Genomic DNA, 22,580 nt, shown 5'->3' on the forward strand with positions numbered 1-22,580 from the left:
TTTGATAAAACTGGTTGATATTTTATTCTGTTGCTTCCCTCTCCACGTTTAGAAGCGCTAATTGCCAGGACTACCTCAGGATACTCCAGGCTCTGGTAGGAGCTCCCTCATTCATAGCCATAGCCTACCTTTTTATTGGACGGTCTTGTGCTTGCACAAAGGCCTGACATGTCATTTGTTCCTTCAGCGTAGTAAGACATCCGAATGGAGCTGTGATCCATAGGCTGGGGGACACAGATGGAAGAAATATATAATAGTAAATTCACAAGTAACTCGATCTAATTAACAAAGAAGGAATCATCTGCAGTGGGGGGTTTGTTTGGGTTTTTTTTAAGGTATGCACAGACGTCCATCTAAACAATTCTTCTCTTTCCTTCTTCCCATCCCCCTTCCCACTCAAGGCCGAAGACCACCTGACAGCAGCAGCAGCAGCAGCAGCAGCAGCAGGGTGCAAATGCCAGCACTGCCATCGTGTGCCCCATGGCAACACTGCAGCCGTACTTTGGAGGATACTGTTCACGCTTAAAAAGGTATAAGTTTATCCCCGGCTCTATATCAAAAACAATTAACCCCTTGAAATATTCCTTCCATTAAAAGTTATGCCAATTTAAGAGGCAGTGAAACGGCAGTAACCAATTGTAAATTGATACACTTATCAATTATCAGTGACGAAGCTGTAATACCAAGCATTTTAATTTTTAATTAATTCAGAAAAATGCCAAGCTCTGGTTTGGTTTTCTTTTTCCTCTAGGACACAGTACATTAGAGCAAAAGTAATAAAATTCAAATCTGCATTATTAAAAATTGCTATGGATGGATATAAATGCCTGTATGAAACCAAATAAATAAAGTCAAAGCCTGTGTATCTTATTAGCTCTGATTTAACTAGCTGAGGACCAATACCTATTCATTTTAGATGGAAAGGCACATGTTCATTCAATAGAGAAAGTACTTCAAAATATTTCTGAAAATAACCTACTTGAGAATCAGTATTTTACATACATAACACTCAAAGAAAAGCAAGGGGGATACAGTTCAGACCTCATCAGATGTACTGCAGTAGAGCTCTACCAGGGCTGAAACTAGCAGCATAGGGGAAAAAATTCCTGCTTTTGAGAGAGGGAAAAGCTCCAGCTTTTCATTCCAGCTGAGTGGCAAACTCCAGGTTTTGGTTTCCCCAGACAGCTGCGCACAATCATCCTTATAAAGCTCTGAGATGGGCTGGGATGCTGTAGATCAGCAAGCACCTGGGGCCAATCAGAAAAGTAAAATCCTTCCTCTTGTGTGATGTTGACCTTTCTGTCCTGCAAGTCATTGGTGGTATACGTAGCAGTGGATGAGAATGCAGCAGAAGCTTGTATTTCACTCTGTGGTTGAATGAAGTATTTGGAAAGACCCAGGTACAAATTATGCACATGGCATCTGCACTGTAGCTGATATAAAATTACAGCTGATATAAAGTTGTAATATAATTGACTTTTTTTTTTTTTTTTTTTTTTTTTTTTAATAGGAAACTGTTTAACAACAAACAAAACAGGAAGAAAGATCTGTGACTTTACTGACTCTATGACTTGGATCAGATCAGGTCACCAGATGTGAACAGAACTTAAATATCTGGAATAACAGGTGAGTGAGGCACATTAAAAAAAAAAGCATATGTCTCTGTGGAGTGTCTAAGGCACAGAAAGGAGATAGAGTACTCACCTCTTGCTCTCCATTGGTAAGAAGCATCAGAATTTAGCAGTGGGATGTAGCATGTATCTATGCCAAATCAGCACATGCTTCTGGTGATACATACAGTACATTTACAAGGAGCAAATCCAACCGTCAACAACAAAATCTAGATTATTATGTTTTGAGCCATACCATTCTTCAGATACTTGACTTAGTTCTCTTACCTTGGATGACATGATGCTTTTGACCTCCTCATCAGCAGCAGCTTGTGTTACAGTGATGTCAGGATTGCTGCAGCTTATCACTCGGCTCTGCAGGAGTTTGCTTCCAACAGACACCGCGGAAGTGCGTCCAAAGGTGTAGTAACGAGATTCTGTTGAAATGGCACTGCTGCCTCCACCTGCCATAGCAAGATGTTTGAATTAAGACTAAAGGACATATATATGAGAAAAAAACGAGGTTCAAGCCAGTTTTGCTCAGTGATGTTGTAACACCAGCATTTTGAAAAGACTAAAATAAAAAGAATAAAAAGAATAAAATAAAAGCTCCTGGAAAAACCCACTACTACCTGCTTCATTAACAATCTACCCAGGCACTGAATGACAAGTTACAGATATTACCCCAGTCAACAGCCCACTGGGTGATTGCACAAGCACTACCAAAAGATTAATAGGGCTAACTACGTAGCAGCACTATTACAATTGTTCCTCCTTGCCATGAGCTCCTTTTAATTTGCTGTAGATTAAGACAATATTCATAGGCCTGAACAAAAAACACCACGTTCAACACATATGATTAATACCATGTTTGAAGTATCCAAGGAGGATACTGCCATCAGGAATTTCACTAAATGATATCTAGTTTTCAGTTTTACCATAGAGCTTATTTTTCCAGGACAAAGAATTCCCAAGTATATGTGAGTTCACAGATTTTAGCATATCCAAACATTAGTTGAAATTAGTTAGGTTTTATGATAATGATTGCAACAGAATAGTTGAGGTTGGAAGAGCCCACTGAAGGCCATCTAGTACAACCCCTAGTAGGGTCACCTTGAGTCAGCTGTCTGGGACTACAACCAGGCAGCTTTCTACTATCCCCAAGGTGAGAGGCTTGGGCAACCTCTCTGGTCAACCTGTACCAGTGCTCAGTCACCCACAGAGAAAGTGTTTCCTCATGCTTTCTCTGTTTCAGTGGGTACCCATTGCCTTCGATCTTGTCACTGGGTATTACTGGAAACAGCCAGGCTCTGTCTTTGCACTCTCCCTGCAGCTCTTTGTGTACACTGAAGATCTTCCCTGAGGCTTCTTTTCTCCAGGCTGAAGAGTCAGCTCTCTGAGCCATTTTTTTTTTTAAGAGACATTACAGACCCTTTGTCATTCTTGTGTCATTTCTGTCCAAGATGTTAATGTCTCTCTTGTACTAGGGAGTTCTGAGGTGGACACCACACTCCAGGCATGGCCTCACCATGGTTGACGAGAAGGATCAGCTGTCTAAACCTGCTGGTCATACAGCGTTTTATCCTTCAATGATATCCTTAATGCAAAGGATACATTGGGTGAGCTTGGCACTACACCACTTAGTAGTATGTTAGTTTGCATGGAAAGCAATTGACTGATGTACAGGTCAATAAAAATCTGGCATCTTAGGGCCATTTTAACTCATGAAAAATTCTTCTAGAAAAAGTTTCAGTTTAGGTGATCTCCCTTGCACCCATTTCAGAAAGCTACAACATTGCTTGTAGCTCTGGAAACCTCACACTGCAACCTTTCATCTTAAATTAATATCTGAGGGATGGAGATTATGAGGGGCAAGTCCATATTGCTCTTTGCAGCACTGATATTCCTGACCTACCTCTGAGAAAAATTGTGTATCAGAACAGTGTAGTGCTTAAATGGTGTGCAGTCTGGGTCTGAGAAGTTGTGTTTGCTATCTTACAGGTCGGTGTCTTAAGTCCTTCTCTCAAAAGCACTATGCTGAATGGCATGTATCAAGAAAAATAAATAATTTTGCAACCCTTGAACCAACAATACCTGGTTTGACCACTTCTTTCTGTGGGTCTGGCAGACGAAATACATAGTACACATAGGATGCCAAGAGGCAGTTCCTTCCATGCTGATCCTTGCTCAGCTCTTTGCTGTTGTGGAGACTATTCACTATTGCAACTACAGACTCAAAGGCAAACTGTGAGAAGTTGGCTGTGAAACAAAGGCAATAATTAGAGTCAGCACTGAAGGCTGTAACATAATTAAGTGAGGGCATTCTTTATATCAACGACTAATCTTACAAGGTTCAATTCAGTCCTGAACAAATTCAAGGGTTTTAGACAATAATTGCTATGCCTGACCAGACCCAAAGTCTGCACAGGCCAAACAACACTCTTCAGCAGATGCACTGACTTTCAACCTAATCACTTCTATTCTGTCATTCTGTGCTAATAAAAGCATACTGTAACTGTTAATTACATTTCTAGCAGCCTTCACACATTTCCTGTAAAACACCTTCTTGCAGAATACAAAGTCTCATTACTGTCCAGCAACAGACAAATACAAGCTAGCAGGCTTTAGCACAAATATTGTAATGGATGACAAGTGTTTATTATCTGAATGAGAAAGGAAATTAAGTACATCACTGTCTGCAAGTATGCCATTCTTCTGGACTTAACATGTGTTATGGGCAACTGGCACATCAATAAAACAAAAATCAATCTTTAGTGTTATATTCTCTGGGGGTGTGCTCATTCAACCCTGTCTAGAGATATTTGGGCAGAGGATATGGTGCAGACAGCAGTGTCAGTTGTAGAATAATGATTTTTCTGGTACTTTACTTGCAAAACAACTCAGTTCCAAACAAAGTTGAACCACAACCCAGTTTCTGACCTATATTTCCAGATAAGTAAACTACTACAGTTTAATGTACCTCCCAACCAGAGACTAAGAGTCTTTTATGTAGTGGAAAAAGAGAAAAAGCAGCAAGTCAGCTAAGCCTGATTAAATTGTGCAGTGAAACTGTCTTGAGCAGTACAACTCTTTCTGAAGTGTGCTATCATAAACGCTAAATCCAAGCCTGAATATTTTAGCAACAATTTCCCCCATATTTCTAGGTTGCTTGCAAAGCCTCTTGAAAGCCATGAACCGGTAAATACCTGTCTGGCCAGCTATGACCATAGGCTGTACAGCCAGCTGGAAAAGTTTATCTAGTACCAAATGCAAAAATAAGACAAGAGGTTCAAGGCGTGAAGCATTCAAACAGATAATGCTGAGTTTCAATTCATGCTCTAGCGAAGCCTCTGTAATCTTCTGATCCATCACTCGAATGGGGAATGTCACTTGGCTTTCCAGAGAATGGCACAAGGTGAAGAAGTTCTCCAGCAGGTTGTCCTGCAAATACAGCGCACTCACAGTTAACAAAGTTGATATATTTCAGGCTACAGCTAAGAAAAGCCTGATTGTGCCACCTCATGGGATGAAAGGAAAGATTTTCACCCTTCTGGCTTTCAGTAGAGGCTGCTCTGAGTGATCAACTTGTAAAGCAGCTGTCACAGTGTTTTGTTTGCTCCTATTCATCTGGTTCAAATTCAGACTGTTATTGCCCTCACTAAACTGATTGCTTCTGATTTTCATTTAATGAAAATACTTTTCCTTCTATCTGATAAAACTCTTGTCGCATCATAGGTCCCTCTGCCACTCACACCTGAGCTCCAGCTACCTACAAGTTATGTGCCATATGGGTATGTCCTACTTGTATTTAAAAAACATGCTGCAAAGAGGGGATGGACTGCTCCAAACACAGGGCCTTCAGCTGTTAGGACATATTTACCATATATGGGACATGGATAGAATGGGATAAGGGGTAAGAGCCACTGAAAAGCAGCAGAAACAAAACAAAGCTGATCTGCCTCAAACCAGCATCTCATTAAGATGGCAAGGAACCAACTTCCTGTGGCATTTAAATGACCAGAATCATTGAGGTCTCACCCAGCACTAAACTTGTCTCCCCAAACATATGGCATTGATAAGTGAGCTGCTTAACACATGCATAACCTGTCCATAGAGGCAGGGAGGTGCTATATCTTTGGAGATGTGAACAAGTTGTCAGCACTGAAGACACAGACTGCAGAAACTGGCACTGTGCCCTGCCAGCACTGTTCAATCACAGCCTGAGCAGACTCCTGCTGAGCTGAGAGGACACCAAGCTCCCTATTGCTCCATGTGACTTGCTGCCAAGAGCACTCACTTGTTCACCTCTACCAATAGATCTAACTTCACCAACGGATTTAATTCATGGAGCATATTAGCTTATTTCCATAGCTTTTTTTAACTGTGTGGGCTTAAGCATCTGTTTCATAAACCTGCTAACTTGGCCTGAACATCTGAATTTTCTTTGAAATGAAACTACAGTTGTGCATTACTTCTGATGCATTACCTGGGTGTGAACAGATGACACAGCTTGAACTTCAACAAAGAAAACACCCTTGTGTCCTTCAACCCACTTTATAGGTGGTGTCTGAGATGGAATTTTCTGTGATAAAAAAAAACAAACAAAAAACCGGCAATCATCTTTCTTTTAATGCTCAAACAGAAAGTCTGTTTACATGAGGGTCTATACGGTATTCCCACTATTCATTTCATTTTAGACATCCAAATTCAGTGTCACACACACAGGATGACAGCTAAGCATCTCCTTGTTGTCACAGACATTTGGACAGAAGCTGATGCACCGAACAGGGAAATTTAGAGAATTTCAGCTGGATGTCTAGCACAGATCATGTAAACGTACATCTCCTGATGGGATATTATTAAGCATTGGGATATTGGTCACAGCATTGCCAAAGGCATTCCATGGTAGTGTGATACAGTTTAAACCCTCTGGACAAGTTTTCTACATGCCATGTTTACTGAGAGGGCATGGTTTTCTGCTCCAGTAATACCACCAGATTCCATTTCTACTCCCCCTTCCACAAAGCCACAGAAAAAAAGAACAAATTATCCTATGGGAGAAATTGAATTATTCTCGTGACACTCACTAAACAAATGTATCCCTGATTAGACAATTTACAAGAACTAGCCTGCATAGCTAACCTCTAAAAAAACTCTCTAATGATATAAAATAATAACACTAGTGACAATAACAATAACAACAACAACAACAACAACATTTTTCTCCAGACTTTCTCCTTTTAAAGATCAAAATGGAGGAACTGCCTACCAGCAGACAGCAATGTTAGCTTGTAAAACACTTAATGCTGTTGTCCTATATTAGGAGAACACTATCTTTTAATAATTTTGTTTGTTACCTCAGGAGAGTGAATTGAATAGTGTAAAGGCAGTTTATCCAAAGCAACAGGAAGACTATAATGCCCAGTTTGAAGACGATCATTTAGTAGAATTGGCAGCCACTGAAACAAATGAAGAGAAAACACAGCAATATTCCTGATGATATATGATTAGACCTATTTATTTAATTTATTAGATACAGTCAACAAAAGAACAAATGAGATATTGACCCAAGCTTCTCTGCTCTAACCCATTCAACAGTAATTTCTTTGCATTTTAAATTCAAAGATAGCTGATAGCTACTGTAGAAAAATGTACAAGACTGTTTTACAAACCATTTCTTTTGAAGAAAACAAACACAGAGCTTCTCATGTGTGACACACATTTTTCTAATAAATCCTATCAGAAGGATTTAGTGGAATCCACATTTTTATTTAAAAATTCATGTATCTTGAATACACCAATTCTTGGTATTGAAGCAAATCAACAGCTGAAGTTTTGCTGGGATTAAATTGAACATCTTCCTTGTGGTCACCATACCAGACTGACTTGTGATATTCCTGTACTGATATTTGGACACATTTAATTTTTTGTTCAAGTCTGAAAAAGGCTGGGCATTTGAATGCCACAAGGCAGAAACATTTTGTGTTTAGGTGAACAGAAACTTGAAAGTTAAGTCCTCATCTGTGTCAAATCCTGGTCCTTAACTAATTTATTAATAATTAACTAACTATTATAATTAACTATTAATAAACTAATTAACAAGCCCACTGATACTGATGGGACTATAACTGTCCATAAAAGAAAGCCCATTTGAAAGGATTCTCAGTACTGTAATTTAAAAACCCCAAAAGCCAACAAAGAAACAAGCAAACAACAAAAAATACACAAACACAACAGCCTCCCAAACTTTATAGCAAGGACACACGGAAAGCATTTGTATGGCTCTACAGCTCAATTGCTGACCATAGCTCTCAGACATTTTCAAATCTGAAGCATCATCATCTTCAATTCTTTCCTTTAATATTAAAATCTCTCCAGTTAAAAAAACTGTTTGATAAAGAAAAAGGTCAGAGAAACTATGCTAGAGCATGTATTTCTTAACCTAAGACATGATAGTCTCAGCATGAAGATAAAGAAGGCAAGAGAATTACATTTTAGCTTTTGGAGTCATTCTGTTTTTTAAATGTTTATGTGAATAAAAGACAATTCAGAACAGAAATGAAATACCATGTAAAACCTAATTGAGAATATTACATTAGCTGTTACCTCACGATGAACATGGTAACAGTAATAATTGTAATTACGTATGTTTTAGAATCTAATAGAGTGAGATTATGTGCTATAAAGCATTGTCGTTGCAAATATGTAGGTGCATATTTCACCTGAATCAGGTGAATTCATTAAATTCAAAGGCAGTTAACACAGTAAAATTATAGGATGAGGATGTAACACATCTCAGGCGACATCTAGCTTCTATTAATTCACACTTAGACCTCCCACTGGTTTGATGTATTGCCATAACCAGAAAGGGAACAAATGACAAAATTCTTGACAAGCAGAAAATCTGTCTGTATGGGATACACATACACACAAACACACACACACATGCACCCACACACACCTACTCTTATGTATCACATGGAACTTACTGAATACCCTAGGAGGGTTTCAACAGATGCTCCTTGTTTTGGTTGGCAGCTGATGTGATAGAATGTGAACAGTAGATGATGTTTCTCTGTGAGTTTTGCTGGCAGCTTAATTTTCACTTCTTCATAAAAGTCGGGGGATCTGTTTAAAAAAAAAAAAAAGCCAAGCACATTCCCAACGTAAGTATAAGACTGAGCAAGAGGCAAATTTGCCAGCTGGCTTTTAGATGCTATGGCTATAAAACCAGATAAATCCTGAAAATAGAGCTGAGTTAAACAAAGTATACACACACTTTTATGGAATTGAAATATTTTTGTGAATTATGAATCTGGAAGTTATATTTATGAACAATCTACAGCTTTGAATCAGAAGAAAACAGACAGTATCAGCTAGACAGTTTCAGCTTCTACCTATCTCTAGGTTTCAATCTGTTTTGAATTTTTGCACAAGTATTCTGCAAATCAAAAATCCCAAGTTCTCATTCATGAGAATGAGAATGTCCTTTCAGCTCTTTTGGATCTATGAATTCATTAAGGTGAATGATCTTAAAAGTTGTGCTGCCTCCTGCTCCTTAATCTTCATGGTAGGAATATTCTCCACTACTAAAAAGCTTCAAACAAGAAAAGCAATGGTCACTTTTACAACAGTCACTTATGGAAATGAATGCAGCAATCCAAATTAGATATGATAAATTCCACAAAACATAAATGTTTAAAATGGCATTCCTTGATGAACTATGTAGGGAAAAAATTACATAAAGAGATCATGATTAATACTTCTCAAGTCACACGAATAGTAACAGCACTTACTTGTTATGATATGTGACAGCTGTGTATATTTCCTGGACAAATTCCGGACCTGAAGATTTCCCAAAAATTACCTACATTAAGAAGAACAGAAAAGTAACTCCAAAGCAGTTATTTATCATCACCTTGTATAAATTTTAAGGCAGTATCTGAAGACTTAAAATGCTTCCTCAATTTTATCTTAGCTTGTTGGCATAAATGTCTTATTACTAATCACCTTCCCCACACTCCATTCCAGGTAAAGCACCAGGAAAATGGAGCAGAGTTATTTCCGGAGTCACTGACTGACTCACATCATGTTATTTAGTCATTAACTAAAAACCTAGGAATCATAGGAAAAAGGTTATTGTAAGCCATTTACATGTTGTCACACTGTCTTTATCTAAGTGCAAAAAAGTTAAATAAAAAGTATTTTTAGGAGTTTTGTTTTTCAGTTGTAGCCTGCTCATTCAGGGTGAGATAGATCTCACCTTTCCTTAGAGGTCCAAAGTCCCTCTAAAATCAATGAACAGAAATAGGCATTTCTGGTGCTAGATTTGCTCTCCTGAGACACACATCCATGGTAAGGCCTTGAAATCAAATCATTTAAAGGGAGCCTTGGGAGATAAGCTTAGACAAGATCTCTGCACTGTGCAAGTATACATACGTATGCATTGAGAAGAAGGTCACTTACAGTGGAGCGGGAAGGCAGACAAACTGTGTCTGTCCTAACCATTTGTCAAACCCTAATCACAACACAGGCAGAGTTTAAGGAAACCAACAATGCAGTATTATGAAAAAGAAGGTGTTACATTCATATGGCACAGCTCTAGCTCTAGAAGAAATGTGGCTTGGAAAACACTGCTGATGCTCTGATTTCAGGTCCATGGGTTATGTGGAGCAAGGCTGTGAAGTATATACTAAACAATGTCAGGACACTGATAAAGGCTGGTTGGGTGACAGTCCTTGGTCCAACGGATTGCTGGATTAAAGCTTCCTCAAAGCAGTATTTCCACTCATTGTTTTCCTTCTCCAACACATAAAATCACAGATTTTTGTCTCAATGTCGTTCTCAAGCAGCCAACAACATTGTCTTGAAAATATAAAAAAAAAATTGGGCTGACACAGGTATCTGGTTTAGAACACTTGAAACTGAACCTCTGAAGCTTGGTAAAGTTGAATAGATGATCTTACAGTGAGAGATGTAGAATAACCTGTAGATGGACTGTCTGCTCTGCTAATAGTGCACACTCATGCCCTAATACACAGTGTGTTTCAAGCATGGAAAGCTCTGCCTATACTGCATGATTGTGCATCCATTCATGCTCAGGTAACGAAGAGTCCAACTTTTACCTTTCAGCATAATACCTGAGCACTTGTGTAAAAATAGTGCATGCAGAGGAGTTATCCTGGAAAATAGACTACATCATTCTTAAAAGGTCTCTGAAGCTCTGTGAATTTTACCCACAGAAATTCCAGCATGATACTGATCTAATATTATGTCATTCTTCTGAAAATAGCGTAGAAAGATTTAGATAAGAGAGAGCAATACACCTCTGGTTCCACTGGAATCACAAATCTTTTTAGTTATGGGTAAGGAGTATGGCCCTGCTTTAGGGTGAGAAAGAAAGGTTCTCAAGCTCTCTGTGTTAGGCTTCCATAAGAATCTGTGGTGATGGGAAGTAAATAATGACTTCTCTCCCCAGAGGCTTCTCAGGAATGCATGTAAACAAAAGCCTGCTAAGAAATCTCAGCATTTATTACTGGCATTGCACAGGATGGGTCTTCACCACACATAAACTGGATCTTGATGGTGATGTTCCTTGCAGAAGCCAGGCGGTTGGCAAAATTCAGCCTCTGAGGGTAAACATAGAGGAGATTCCTGGAAGAAAGATCAGGAAGAATAACATGGGTAAATAGCAAGCATTCCTGTTTCATAATTAAGTACACAAATTAGCATCTTGCTCATTCCTCTCCCTGTCCTTCATTTCCACCAATGTAGTGTAATATTTGTCAGAACTCAATTTCAGAAGTCCACAAAGAAAAGATTATTTCTTAGTGTGACACACAGAACATCCTATGTTTAAGGTTTCATGTACACTAAGCTATGTTCTGTAATAAACAATCTTTGCTTGATATAATGAAAAGCAGGAATCTCTCGAGAAAGCAGCTCCTTTCTAGATGTGAATAATCAGATTTTGGAAGTGGGAAAGAATCACTCAGAGGTGATGAAAACAAGTAAATTAACAACTGAAATTCATACATTTGTAACTTATAGCAAAAAAAAGGCATATATTTCTAGGTTATACAAACCAAAAAGCAGTATCAATGAACCTGAGTAAATACAAATAAGAAAAATTGAAACAGTAATTCTAAAAGCTACTTCATATTAGTAATAATACAAAGTATGCTTTGAAATACAGCATACTTTGGTGTTTACTAGCTTCTGTACATGAACATGTCACTAAACATAAAAAGTGCCTTTGATTTCTATGGGGAATGTGGCAGCATAGGTCATTCTTCTGATGTATAATTCCAATAGACTAGTCAAAATATTAATTGAAAGATTTTTCTCTGGTGAAGTTTATGGCAAATCTGAGATTTCAGGTAGACCTGGATTATGCCGAGATTCCGGAATCATGATTATGCCTAGCTACTGTCTTGTTTTCCCAGTCTGATACAGAATTCTCACTGAGAATCCTCTTTGTCCTCTGAGTGTAAGGAGTAAGGCTAGTATTGGAGGAAACATGCTGGCTTTCAGTGAGAAACAATGAGAACTACTCATGGGCTTTCATGATTTCTTTTGTCAGTGGTAGTCAGAAACTGCACACAGAATTTCACAGTTCTTATCAAAGTTATCTCCTCAGTACCACTGCCAGCTGAAAAAGTCAAGCAGCCTTGGAGAATATTGTCATTAAGACAGACAGTCCATCTTCCATTTGTTGTATCCCAAGACCCAGAAAACTGTGGTTTATTCTCCCAATTTCCATGTGTCACAACATGACAGTACTGCTCAGTTACACAGTCCAAGGTACACTTTTCAACCAACATGTGCTACATGGCACATGGCATGCCTTAGTAAAAACTAGCTTGTAACTTGCCTTTCCCTTCAGTACCATTCAGAATGGTACTTTTGCCATTCACAATAATGCCCTCTCTTCCTTACTACCTTCTGTACAAGTTTTGCTTTACAAATTTTCTCCCAGATGATGTTAAAGAAAGCTAAGTGAAAGAGCAAAATATATTGGTAACCTCTACTGAATTATACTTGGCAGACTGACATATTAAATGAAGGATATTGTCAATACTACATCTGCCAGAAGTGAAGAAATACATGTAGGGAAGGCTGAATAATACAGTCATCGCTTCATTAATCTGCAGCCTAGGACAAGATGTCACAAATCTATATAATGTACCTGAGCACTGGATTTTACTTTTAGATGTGACTTGAGATGAAAGATATGTAAAAACACAGAGAGCTCTCTGCTGACTACACAACCAAGGAAGCATTATTCCAGCAAGTACTTGACTGAAAAGCTAAAGCTTGTGCCATTTATGCTGAAGCAGTTTTAGGGATCTTGCTTACATGTGTATTAAAACCATCAGTACTGAGGAAGAGCAAAGGCAAATGCTGACTCTGGATATCCTGCAGAGATAAAAGTGATGGCTGATGTCTAAAGCAGGAAGTTGAGATGATGAAAAGATGTTCCCCACGCAGGCTTGAATTATAGAGCCATTGCTGACCACTGCCTTTGTGCTACTGCCTGCACCCATCCATACATTCCAAAAGCCTGAGGGGAAGCAAAGACTAGGAGCATTTTCACCTGGCAGTTAGCAGGGGCATTGGGACAGCAAATACTGCTGTCTTTTAAATAACAGGACAGCTAGGATGCCCATAAGGAAGGGGTGGGCTCCAGAAGGCATTGCATCTCCCCCCAGGTTCTGCACTGAGCAGAACTATTACAGCAGCACATCACAGCAAATACTGCTGGTCAGTGTGATTAAATTTCTCCCCTCACTCTCCCTGAAGAAAGTGCAGGACTCTACCTCCAGATACAGTCAGACGTGTTTAAAAAACAAAAGAGCTATTCAAAGGACAGCATGAGTATACAAAAGCCATGGTAGAACACCCAATGTCACTGAGAACTCAGTTCCAAAGGCCAGTAGAGTCCTGGGTGAGCCACAGACGCAGACAGCTTCTGTGGGTCAGAGAATGACCCAGAAGAGTGATAAGAGACTATTTTGGAATCAGTTACCTGCTAGGGAAGCTAAGGGTCCCGCTAGCCTGGCACAGGACACCACGTGGCAATTCTCATGCCAATTTGCTGACGTTCCAACACTTTCATGGGGCTTAGAAGTGATTTAATCACTTCCCATGGGCAAAGCAACACAGACCTATCCTCTGCCAAAATAAAATCTATTCAGAGTTTCAAGCCTGTGGTCATTCTTATTCAGTGTTTGTAAATACTGCTTGTGCATATGTGCCATAAAACAGTCCTTCTCTTTGCTACATTACACCTCGTGTGAAGTGTCATCAAACTTGTAATGAATATTAGGCATCTTCATTGATGACTGTGATGAGAATTCCATACACAGCAAAACTCAACATAGGTGCAAGTAGTCCCTACTGATACACACCAGGAATGTTCTGTAAGTGAAGAGTGATGGATGAGTTAACATTGGCATTTAAAACTTACGGTACTAGAAACAAAAGCTGATGCACCCATTAGCTATAATTTTTAATATTTGTGGATTTTTTCACAATTTTGGTGGGGAGTCTTCAGGGAAAAAATGGTTAAAAATTAAACAGTACTTCATAGATGCATAACCAAATATTCTATTCAGCCATTGACTAGGAAAATAGCACAGTGACAGAACTTCAACATGTCACATTCAAGAGGATGTGTATTAATCATATATTCCGTATTTTAGGATGTATAAGTTGGAAAATAGTTTGAACTATTTTTCACACGTTGCTAAAATTTTGAATCATCTGCAGAGTTGGTGGACGGATCTAAAACTAGACCAAAGCACCCACAGAAGACTCATAGTAGTAGACATGCTGTTTCTGGATTCCACGGGCAGAGAGGCAGAGAAGAGTAAGTAACGCTGTGAGAGTAATAGCACAGAGTGAGATACTATAATTCATCAATAACATAACCTTTCCTCACCCAAAACTAGTCAAAGATGGGGTAGAATAATTACTACCAAAGCACAGGCCTCCAGCTCACACTGCAGACTGCAGCAAGCCTGAGAACATTGCTAAGTGGTTTGCAATTAAATGAAACAAAACCACAAAGAGAAGGGCTTTTTCCCCTTCCTCCAGAAATCCCCTAAGCGTTTGGTACTACCCCTATCACAGACAGGACTTCCTGTGCCTGGTTAAGCTGAGTTACTGCTGAAGTGATGTGACAAATCCCTCTTCCCCAGCACCAACATTTCATAGTGGCAGTAAACAGCATCATTTTCATTTATATTTAATGAGAAAATAAAATGACAAACAAACTTTAAATTATATGATTTTTCCTATTAAAAATAGAGGGGCATGAAAGAAATAAATCTTGGAATGTTTTGACATTTTCAGGGAAATATTTTTATTAAAGAAATGTAAGTACACAACAAAAAGAAGTGCTCAATTTCACAGTGCACAAAGAAAGTGGGCTGGCTGATCTCTCTGGCATAAATCAGAAATAGCATCATTTTAAAAAATGGCATTACACCAGTGGAAAAAAAAAGCTTGCAGGACCTGAGTTCAAAGACTAAAACAGAAGGCTCCACTTTTCCTATCACAAAGGAAAAAAGCTATTACTAGCACAAAAAAAAATAAAAATTAATCCTCTGTAATACTTTTGACAACCTCCCCCCACCCCCCCACCCAGTGTCTACATGCATGGAACTGGTGCAAAAAATAATGGTTTGCAGACTTATATCCAAAAATAAGAAAACATTAAATCACCTTCAAGGCCCCAGCAAGCCATGACACTCATCTGTGACTAAATGCTATCAAATTGCTTAAATAAGACCAGATGATTAGAAGAAAGGAAATAAAATAACATTAAACACTTTGCATCTGGATCTATTGAAATTCAGAGCTATTTCTAATATAACGGGTTACTTTAAACTCAGACTCAAAATTCACCATGTGGAGAACTAAGCAACGAGAATTGCAGGACAGTTAATTTATGCAAAGGGTCATAGGACTCCATGGACAGGCTGGATCATGGCCCAGGGCCAGTGGTGTGAGGCTCAACAAGGCCAGTGCTGGGTCCTGCCCTTGGGTCACAACAACCCCAGGCAGTGCCACAGGCTGGGGCAGAGTGGCTGCAAAGCTGCCACAGGAAAAGGAGCTGGGGGTGCTGCTGACAGCAGCTGAACATGAGCCAGCAGTGCCCAGGTGGCCAAGAAGGCCAATGGCATCCTGGCCTGCTCTAGCAATGGTGTGGCCAGCAGGAGCAGGGCAGGGATTGTCCCCCTGTACTCAGCACTGGGGAGGCCACACCTCAAATCTTGTGTTCATTTCTGAACCACTCAGTCCAAGAAGTACACTGAAGTGCTGGAGCATGTCCAGAGAAGGGCAACAGAGCTGGGGAAGGGTCTGGAGCACAAGTCCTGTAACGAGCAGCTGAAGGAGCTGGGGGTGTTTACCCTGGAGAAAAGGAGGCTCAGGGGGAGCCTTATCACTCCTTATCACTCTCTGCAATTGCCTGAAAGGAGGCTGTAACCACTTGAGGGTTGGCCTCTCCTCCGAAGTAGCATGCAATAGGACAGGAGGAAACAGCTGCAGGGAACGTTTAGACTGGGTATTAAGAAATATTCCTTCACCAAAAGGGCTGTCAAGCATTAGCAGGCTATCCAGGGAAGTTGTGAAGTCACATGCAGATATGCTGCTTAAGGGACATGGTTTAATGGTAGCAGCAGTGCCAGGTTACAGTTGGACTTGATGTTCATTGACCTACATCACCTAACTATGCATATCAGCAGTGTCATTACCATTGATTCACTAATTACAGAAAAGATTAATGAAGGCAACTATTCTTTATAGACATTGTCTTCATTATTACAAGTTAGGCCGAACAAACCCTATTTTGTTTTATTGCCATGACTTATTTAGGGTGAAAATCAAAATGGAGACTTAAAAGAAAAGGTTAAGCACGTAAGGAGTTAAGCACAAACTTCTTGCTGAAAGAATCTGACTGTTGAGTGACAGCAAGCATTCCCTCTGATGTGAATGTATGTATTCCATACAGACACCCTGGAAATGGAAGAATAGTGTGGAGATACACAAATTTGCTTTAGAAATAGCGTAAATTAAATTTTAGGCATGGCGGCTTTGATATTCATTATGTCTGGCTGCAGAAGTGAGAACCTGATAAGAACTAAAGAGAGAATATTCTGTGCAGACTCATCTGTTGTTACAGCTCAGAAACATAGCAGTTGCTAACTGGCTTTTGTTAAAAGAAGACCTTGAGAATGCACACTGGAATTAACACTTACCCTGGCCAGAAAATGAGTAGGAAAGTTAAAATTCTGTCTTAGTTTTTCATTAAACTAAAAAAAGGCATCTTTGCTCATGTTCATTTACATTTCCACTTTCAATTCTATAAAAACTACTTTCCCTATAGAAATGTCTCCATTAAAGTTCTACCACCATCCAATTCTATCTTTGATACACAGAGAAGACAGAGCTACCATAACTCTCTGCATTTTACTGTATTGGTGCTGTGAGCTGCCCTCAGGACACTGAATACCACTGAACTGAGGCAGAGCCCAGAAGAAACTCCTCCAAAACCTCTAAGGAGGCTATAGCCAAACTGGCTTACTTATTTCCTGCTGACACCACACTACAAGTTGCTACTGTAAAATAAGATTTGCCACTTCCTCTTTTTGCTTTCCTTTAAAGTTGAGACACAAATCCAGATGTCATCAACAGCCAAACACATCTCTAGTTTTCTTTGAAGGTCCTATTTATTTAATCTCCCCAAAATAAATCAGTTTGCCATAGTGCAGTTCTGAGTTGTACAGAACCACAAGTCTTGTCCTTGTTTCCTCCTGGATTGGATCAGGTGAGCAGGTGGGAGAGCTGGCTCTTTGCTAATCTCCACTACAAGAAATGAGTAAGCTTCACATCGCTTTATTCTGCACCTTCATTCTGTGATTCCTTATTGATAGTCACATTTTTGCCCCTAATACGACACAGTATCTAGATACTGTTTTAGGGATCAGAAATCCCCCTTAGAATAGAATAATCTACTTTTACTGCTAGAAGCATTATTGCTCCATTGTCTTGACACAATATCTATCACAGATAGATATCTATCACAGATATCTAACACAGTGGTCAGATAAAAGTCATTATTTCAAGTTATTTCTGTATCTATAATACTGCGATACACCCCATCAGAATTACTGCTAGCTATTACTGTTAACACCACTCACTAGCAACGAAATACTGCACAAACATCTTGAAACACATCCCTCTGATGCATATTTCTTATAGGAGACTCAGATGTTCCAGACTACTAAGAAATAAATGACAGGAATTGCTCACTTGCATGCTACCAAGCACTGCGATCACCCTGAAACAATTATAACAGAACAGACTTAAATAAATTAAATTACATAGCCTGGAGTGCTCATTCATACAAAAAGTTCATAGAGCAACACATTAGTTCCTTAGATACTCAGATTACTCAAATGAACAATAGAAACAATTGAGTATAAACATTTACCAGAAGCATTAAAAATTAGAATAAAATTCACATGGGAAAAAAGCCCAAAACCAAACAACTACAGAGAATCAGAAATAGATAGATAGACCGACAGACAGACAGATAGATAGATAGATAGATAGATAGATATCTGCTAAGTCAGTGACAGTTGTTAAAGAATTTTTTTTTTTTTTAATGTTATAGAAAATTTTTCAAAAGACAACACAATTAGATTAGTAAACACATTATGGAATAACCTGCAGGTATTTTATCTTATAATGGCTAGGCAGATTAAATCATTAGCCCAACACATTATCTTTAGACTTTTACAAAAATATATTTTTAGTTTCTATTTCTAAAAAAAAATTATTCACTTTTCAAAAGAAATGTTAAAAATATATGTTACTTCTTACCTATAAATGGTGTGGGGAACATACACTTCTCTAATTGGGAATTCCAAAATCTCTTTGTGAGGACGATTACGGTTTTCTGAAAATGGCTTCAATGGGAGTAGTTCTGGGGTCAAACAATAACCAATGTTTTCAGGAGCTGGAGAAATCTCCACTTTAAGTGTTCCTTTAAAATTAAATCACAAAATCTTAGCAAAAAATATAAAAAATGATCAGTATAAAATAAAAATTCAAACAATATGTAAGGTTACATAGCAACAGTGCAGAAAAAAGAACTGGTTCTTGGGCTAGGAAGGGAAGGGAAGCACGGGTACAGAAAAATACAGAGGAAGTAGCCTACACACATCCCTTCACAATCAGGACAACACATAGCTCCTTATGTGTATCTTGTACTGTTACCAAGAAAATAGAAAGAAAGAAGGCATATTATACACTGGCTGATGTTACAGCGTCTTTCACACACAAGTAATACAACATTTGTCTGGGAGACAAACAGAAGGTGTGCTGTCTAATACAGTTCTCTCTTGCTCCCCCTTCCCCTCAGATTCTGCTCAAATTAATCTCTGCCAAAGTAGGCGCTACCCACCAGGAAAGCTAGTCTTTCTGTGGTGAGCAGTTACACAGTTAATATAAAAAACATTTACCCGAGTATAAGCAGACTTTCAATTTAAATTCTCTGCTGTGATAAGTTAAAACCATTTGTGGAGCTCAGACTTGTCATTTCTGGCAATCAGCTAGAAAGGAGAAACAGCTTTGTCCTCAGTTCATATGTTTAAGGTTCCTCCACAATGCAGAAGAGGTTTAACTGTAATTTACTTAAAAAGAAAAATTAAGCTGGTCAGGTGCTTTACAATAGCTGCCTGTACTTCTCTATTTTGTTAACTAATGCTGACCCTCATATCAAGCTGAGATGAAATGTGTACATATTTTTATCTCTCTCTATAAAATATGAACCATTTCAAAGTATTGCAGGAAAATAGCAAGGTCCTAGAAATTTGCTTTCAAGAACTGTCTTCAAACAGTTTGAATAACAATAACAAAAGATATCCAGCAGGTACACTATAAATTAGGGAGAAAAGCAAATAATTAAAATATATCAAGCTAAATCTAAATTTTCATACTCATTCATGCAGGAAAAAAAAATTCAAAAGCATCTGTGTTCAGGTAGACACCAGAAACCCAGGAAGTACCACAATGGCACATATTATGGGTTTACACCCAAGTCAAATAAATTTTGGGATTGGACTTTACAGAACAGTTTTGGGGAGAAAAATACTAATAACACCTTCCATCCAAAATTAATTATGTACCTGGCAAAGTCTTAATTCTTCTCTGCAAGGAAGATGATCTTTTGAAATCAGCTAAAAATTTAAACAGATCTTCATCACTGAGCCTGTCTCCTTCCTACCAAGAGAAACACAAAAATCAGTACATTTGTAACAATACTCCATAACAATGGACAAAAGTTTAGGAGTGTACCATGTGCTTGAGGCACCAAAGCAAGTGGGTTGCTACGTACTTGACTGCAGTTGTCCTCTGTCCCCACACAAATATAACTGGTAGCTTTTCCCAATGCAATTCATATTACATAGATAAAAGATGTCTTTGAAATCAGAACCAAAAAAATCCAGTACCTGTTTAAAGAAGGTGCCAAGGCTCAGAGAGGTTGGTTTGAAGTTTGATGTTGGATAGTTGTCCTCTGAGTTGAAACTTCTGTCAGAAAGCTTTCTTGCGTGCAGCAGTGTTGCCTTCTTGTCACCACTGGATCCTTTCCCTTCAAAGGGAAATTAAACATATCATCATCTTGTTTTTTGATTTTAGCTGCAGTACAAAGATTCTCAAAATACACAAGAAAACCACAGGAACATCTCACCAACATCAGAGGATAGAGTACCTAAAACAATCTGCTTCTTTTACTTCAGACTATGTGAAATAGTGGAATACTAGGACACACCTATTGAAGTGACATTATTCTTGCTGCAGAGCAAAAGTTTATTTATATTTTTTAGTTACATTTTTATGGGTTATAAAGCCTATTGAACAATGGTCCTGCCTACCAAACCAAGATGTTTGTTATCTTGATTGCTCAGTATCGCTAGCTAACTTCAAGGGAATTTTACTTTAACAAAGCAGGCGTTCAATGAAAACTGTGCCTAAACCATGAAAGAATATTTAGCAGACATAAAAATAAATATGCAGAGACAACACAGTGAGCACAATTAACTTGTAAGTGTTTCTGAGGCTGAAAAGGAAAGCTGACAAAACATGACTTGGAATCTGTGATTCACTTTTGATGCCACAGTCAATAACATTGTTTCCCATACTCAGTCCTACTGAAAACTCATTTTAGAAAAGTTAGACAAGTACCGTTTAAACCTTCAGCTTCTTGTATTTCTCGTTCAAGTGTTGAAACATTGAAGAAATTAGTTAGGCTTATAGGAATCCAGGCAAATGGCATTCTGTATTTCCCCAACCTCTGACAAAAGGATTCAGCTTGTGCTTTCAGTTTTTCAATCTTTTCTTTTGTCTGAGACAAAGAAAATAATAGCTGTTTCAAAAGCAATCAGTTATTGCAATGCTACTATAGACAAAAATGTAAATTACATATTTACAGTTAAGTAAATAATTTGCATTCGTATCTCTCGTATTTTTTTGCTACATCACTGACAGAATTGTAGCTGTTTTGATTTGTACATTTACTTAAATCTATTTTCAATTAGTTCATTTGTATTCTAGAAATGTAGAAAGCCAATCTTTTTGTAGTAATCTTCAAATCCAGAATGAACAGCCACCAGAAACGTTAGCAGGTTCTACTTCTTTCATCAGATACAGGAAAAAATTCTGTTGAAAGCAATATTCTAAAGGTGAGATGTGCAGAAACCTAGCAAACGCTGTCAGTCTATTCCAGGGAGGTAAATGACCATGAATTCCTTGAACAGAACTCACACTATCCATGGACAACAGTACTGAACTGGACAGCTGTACACTACAACAGGCTGTCTGCCCATCCAAATCAATCACATGTCTCTGAGGAACGAGTACTTCTGCTAAGTCTACATTTCAGTCATTTCCTTTGTTCACCCCTATCTGCTTCATGACTCAAGCAGTACTCTGTCAGTATTGATTTCCAAAAGGTTCAGTAACAATAATGCACCTTGCCTTTTCCTGATTTCTTTCTGTTGGCCACAGACATCAAACTGCTTGCACTATGGATGAGTTAACCGGCTTTTCCTCCAGTGTTTTTGGTATTCCACCCTATTTCAAAGGGTCTACTCTTTCTCTGTTGTCTTTTTTTTTTTGTTTGTTTGATTGTTTTTTTATGTTTTTAGCATGCATTTTTTATCTTAGTATTCTTTACAGTTATTTACTTACCTTGCCAGCCTCACCTTCTTTAAGAACCATGTAGGGCTCTGCACAGTCTCCAATTTCTCCCTGCTGAAGCACTTTTTCTATCTACAAAAAGCAATAAAATACAATGATTAAAGGAAAAAAATAATCCAAATAGTATTATGTTGTTTCTCTAGCAATTTGAAAGAGCTCGCCTAGATATATAGCTGTATATAATGTCCAAAACTGTCTCTATGGAATAACTGATACTAAACCTTCTAGTCTTCCATCTGTTAGAAAGCAGAAAATATATATGTGGCAACACTGTCAATCACTTACTGCTGCATTTTCACGGAAATCAGGATAATTAACACATTCCAAATGAAGTGGTTCAGGCTAACCTCAGTTTCAGAATTAAGCAAACAAAATTAAGCAAAGCACACTAAACCAATGCCAAAAACCCTCCACAGAATGTAAATAAAATTTTTGAAGGTGCCTTATTTCACAATACTTTTTATTTCCCTTAGGCAGAGATAGGAAATTCTACATACTTAGCAGAACCAGGACACAGGATATTAATATAACTTCTTAGCTTGAGAACGAGATATACCACAGGACACCTGCTCACATACTACTACTGAAAACTATCGTAATTCATGTCAGCTAGACAAAAGCCACGTTTGTCAGTTCTGTGAACTCAGAACAACAGGAACAGCTGGGAACAGGCAGAATGCTGTCAAAGTAGCACTGTAA

The 22,580-nt window shown here is 38.5% G+C and overlaps 1 protein-coding gene across 4 annotated transcripts in view; it reads right to left on the reverse strand.

Annotated features, from left to right (window-relative positions):
• DOCK8 (dedicator of cytokinesis 8) overlaps window positions 1-22,580 on the reverse strand; it is an 87,078-nt gene that overhangs the window by 33,477 nt on the left and 31,021 nt on the right. For all 4 annotated transcript variants that reach the window (XM_056513057.1, XM_056513059.1, XM_056513060.1 and 1 more), the window contains 14 exons: window positions 21,873-21,953; window positions 20,868-21,027; window positions 20,135-20,274; window positions 19,811-19,904; window positions 18,504-18,666; window positions 11,147-11,264; window positions 9,407-9,477; window positions 8,600-8,738; window positions 6,968-7,069; window positions 6,097-6,192; window positions 4,817-5,051; window positions 3,705-3,869; window positions 1,899-2,074; window positions 129-224 (listed from right to left, as the gene is read on the reverse strand). In XM_056513057.1, the coding sequence (XP_056369032.1) occupies window positions 129-224; window positions 1,899-2,074; window positions 3,705-3,869; window positions 4,817-5,051; window positions 6,097-6,192; window positions 6,968-7,069; window positions 8,600-8,738; window positions 9,407-9,477; window positions 11,147-11,264; window positions 18,504-18,666; window positions 19,811-19,904; window positions 20,135-20,274; window positions 20,868-21,027; window positions 21,873-21,953 (1,836 nt within the window). The remainder of the gene's footprint in view (window positions 1-128; window positions 225-1,898; window positions 2,075-3,704; window positions 3,870-4,816; window positions 5,052-6,096; window positions 6,193-6,967; window positions 7,070-8,599; window positions 8,739-9,406; window positions 9,478-11,146; window positions 11,265-18,503; window positions 18,667-19,810; window positions 19,905-20,134; window positions 20,275-20,867; window positions 21,028-21,872; window positions 21,954-22,580) is intronic.

This window comes from Oenanthe melanoleuca, chromosome Z (assembly GCF_029582105.1).
Source record: "Oenanthe melanoleuca isolate GR-GAL-2019-014 chromosome Z, OMel1.0, whole genome shotgun sequence".
In the NCBI taxonomy this organism is placed as follows: domain Eukaryota; kingdom Metazoa; phylum Chordata; class Aves; order Passeriformes; family Muscicapidae; genus Oenanthe; species Oenanthe melanoleuca.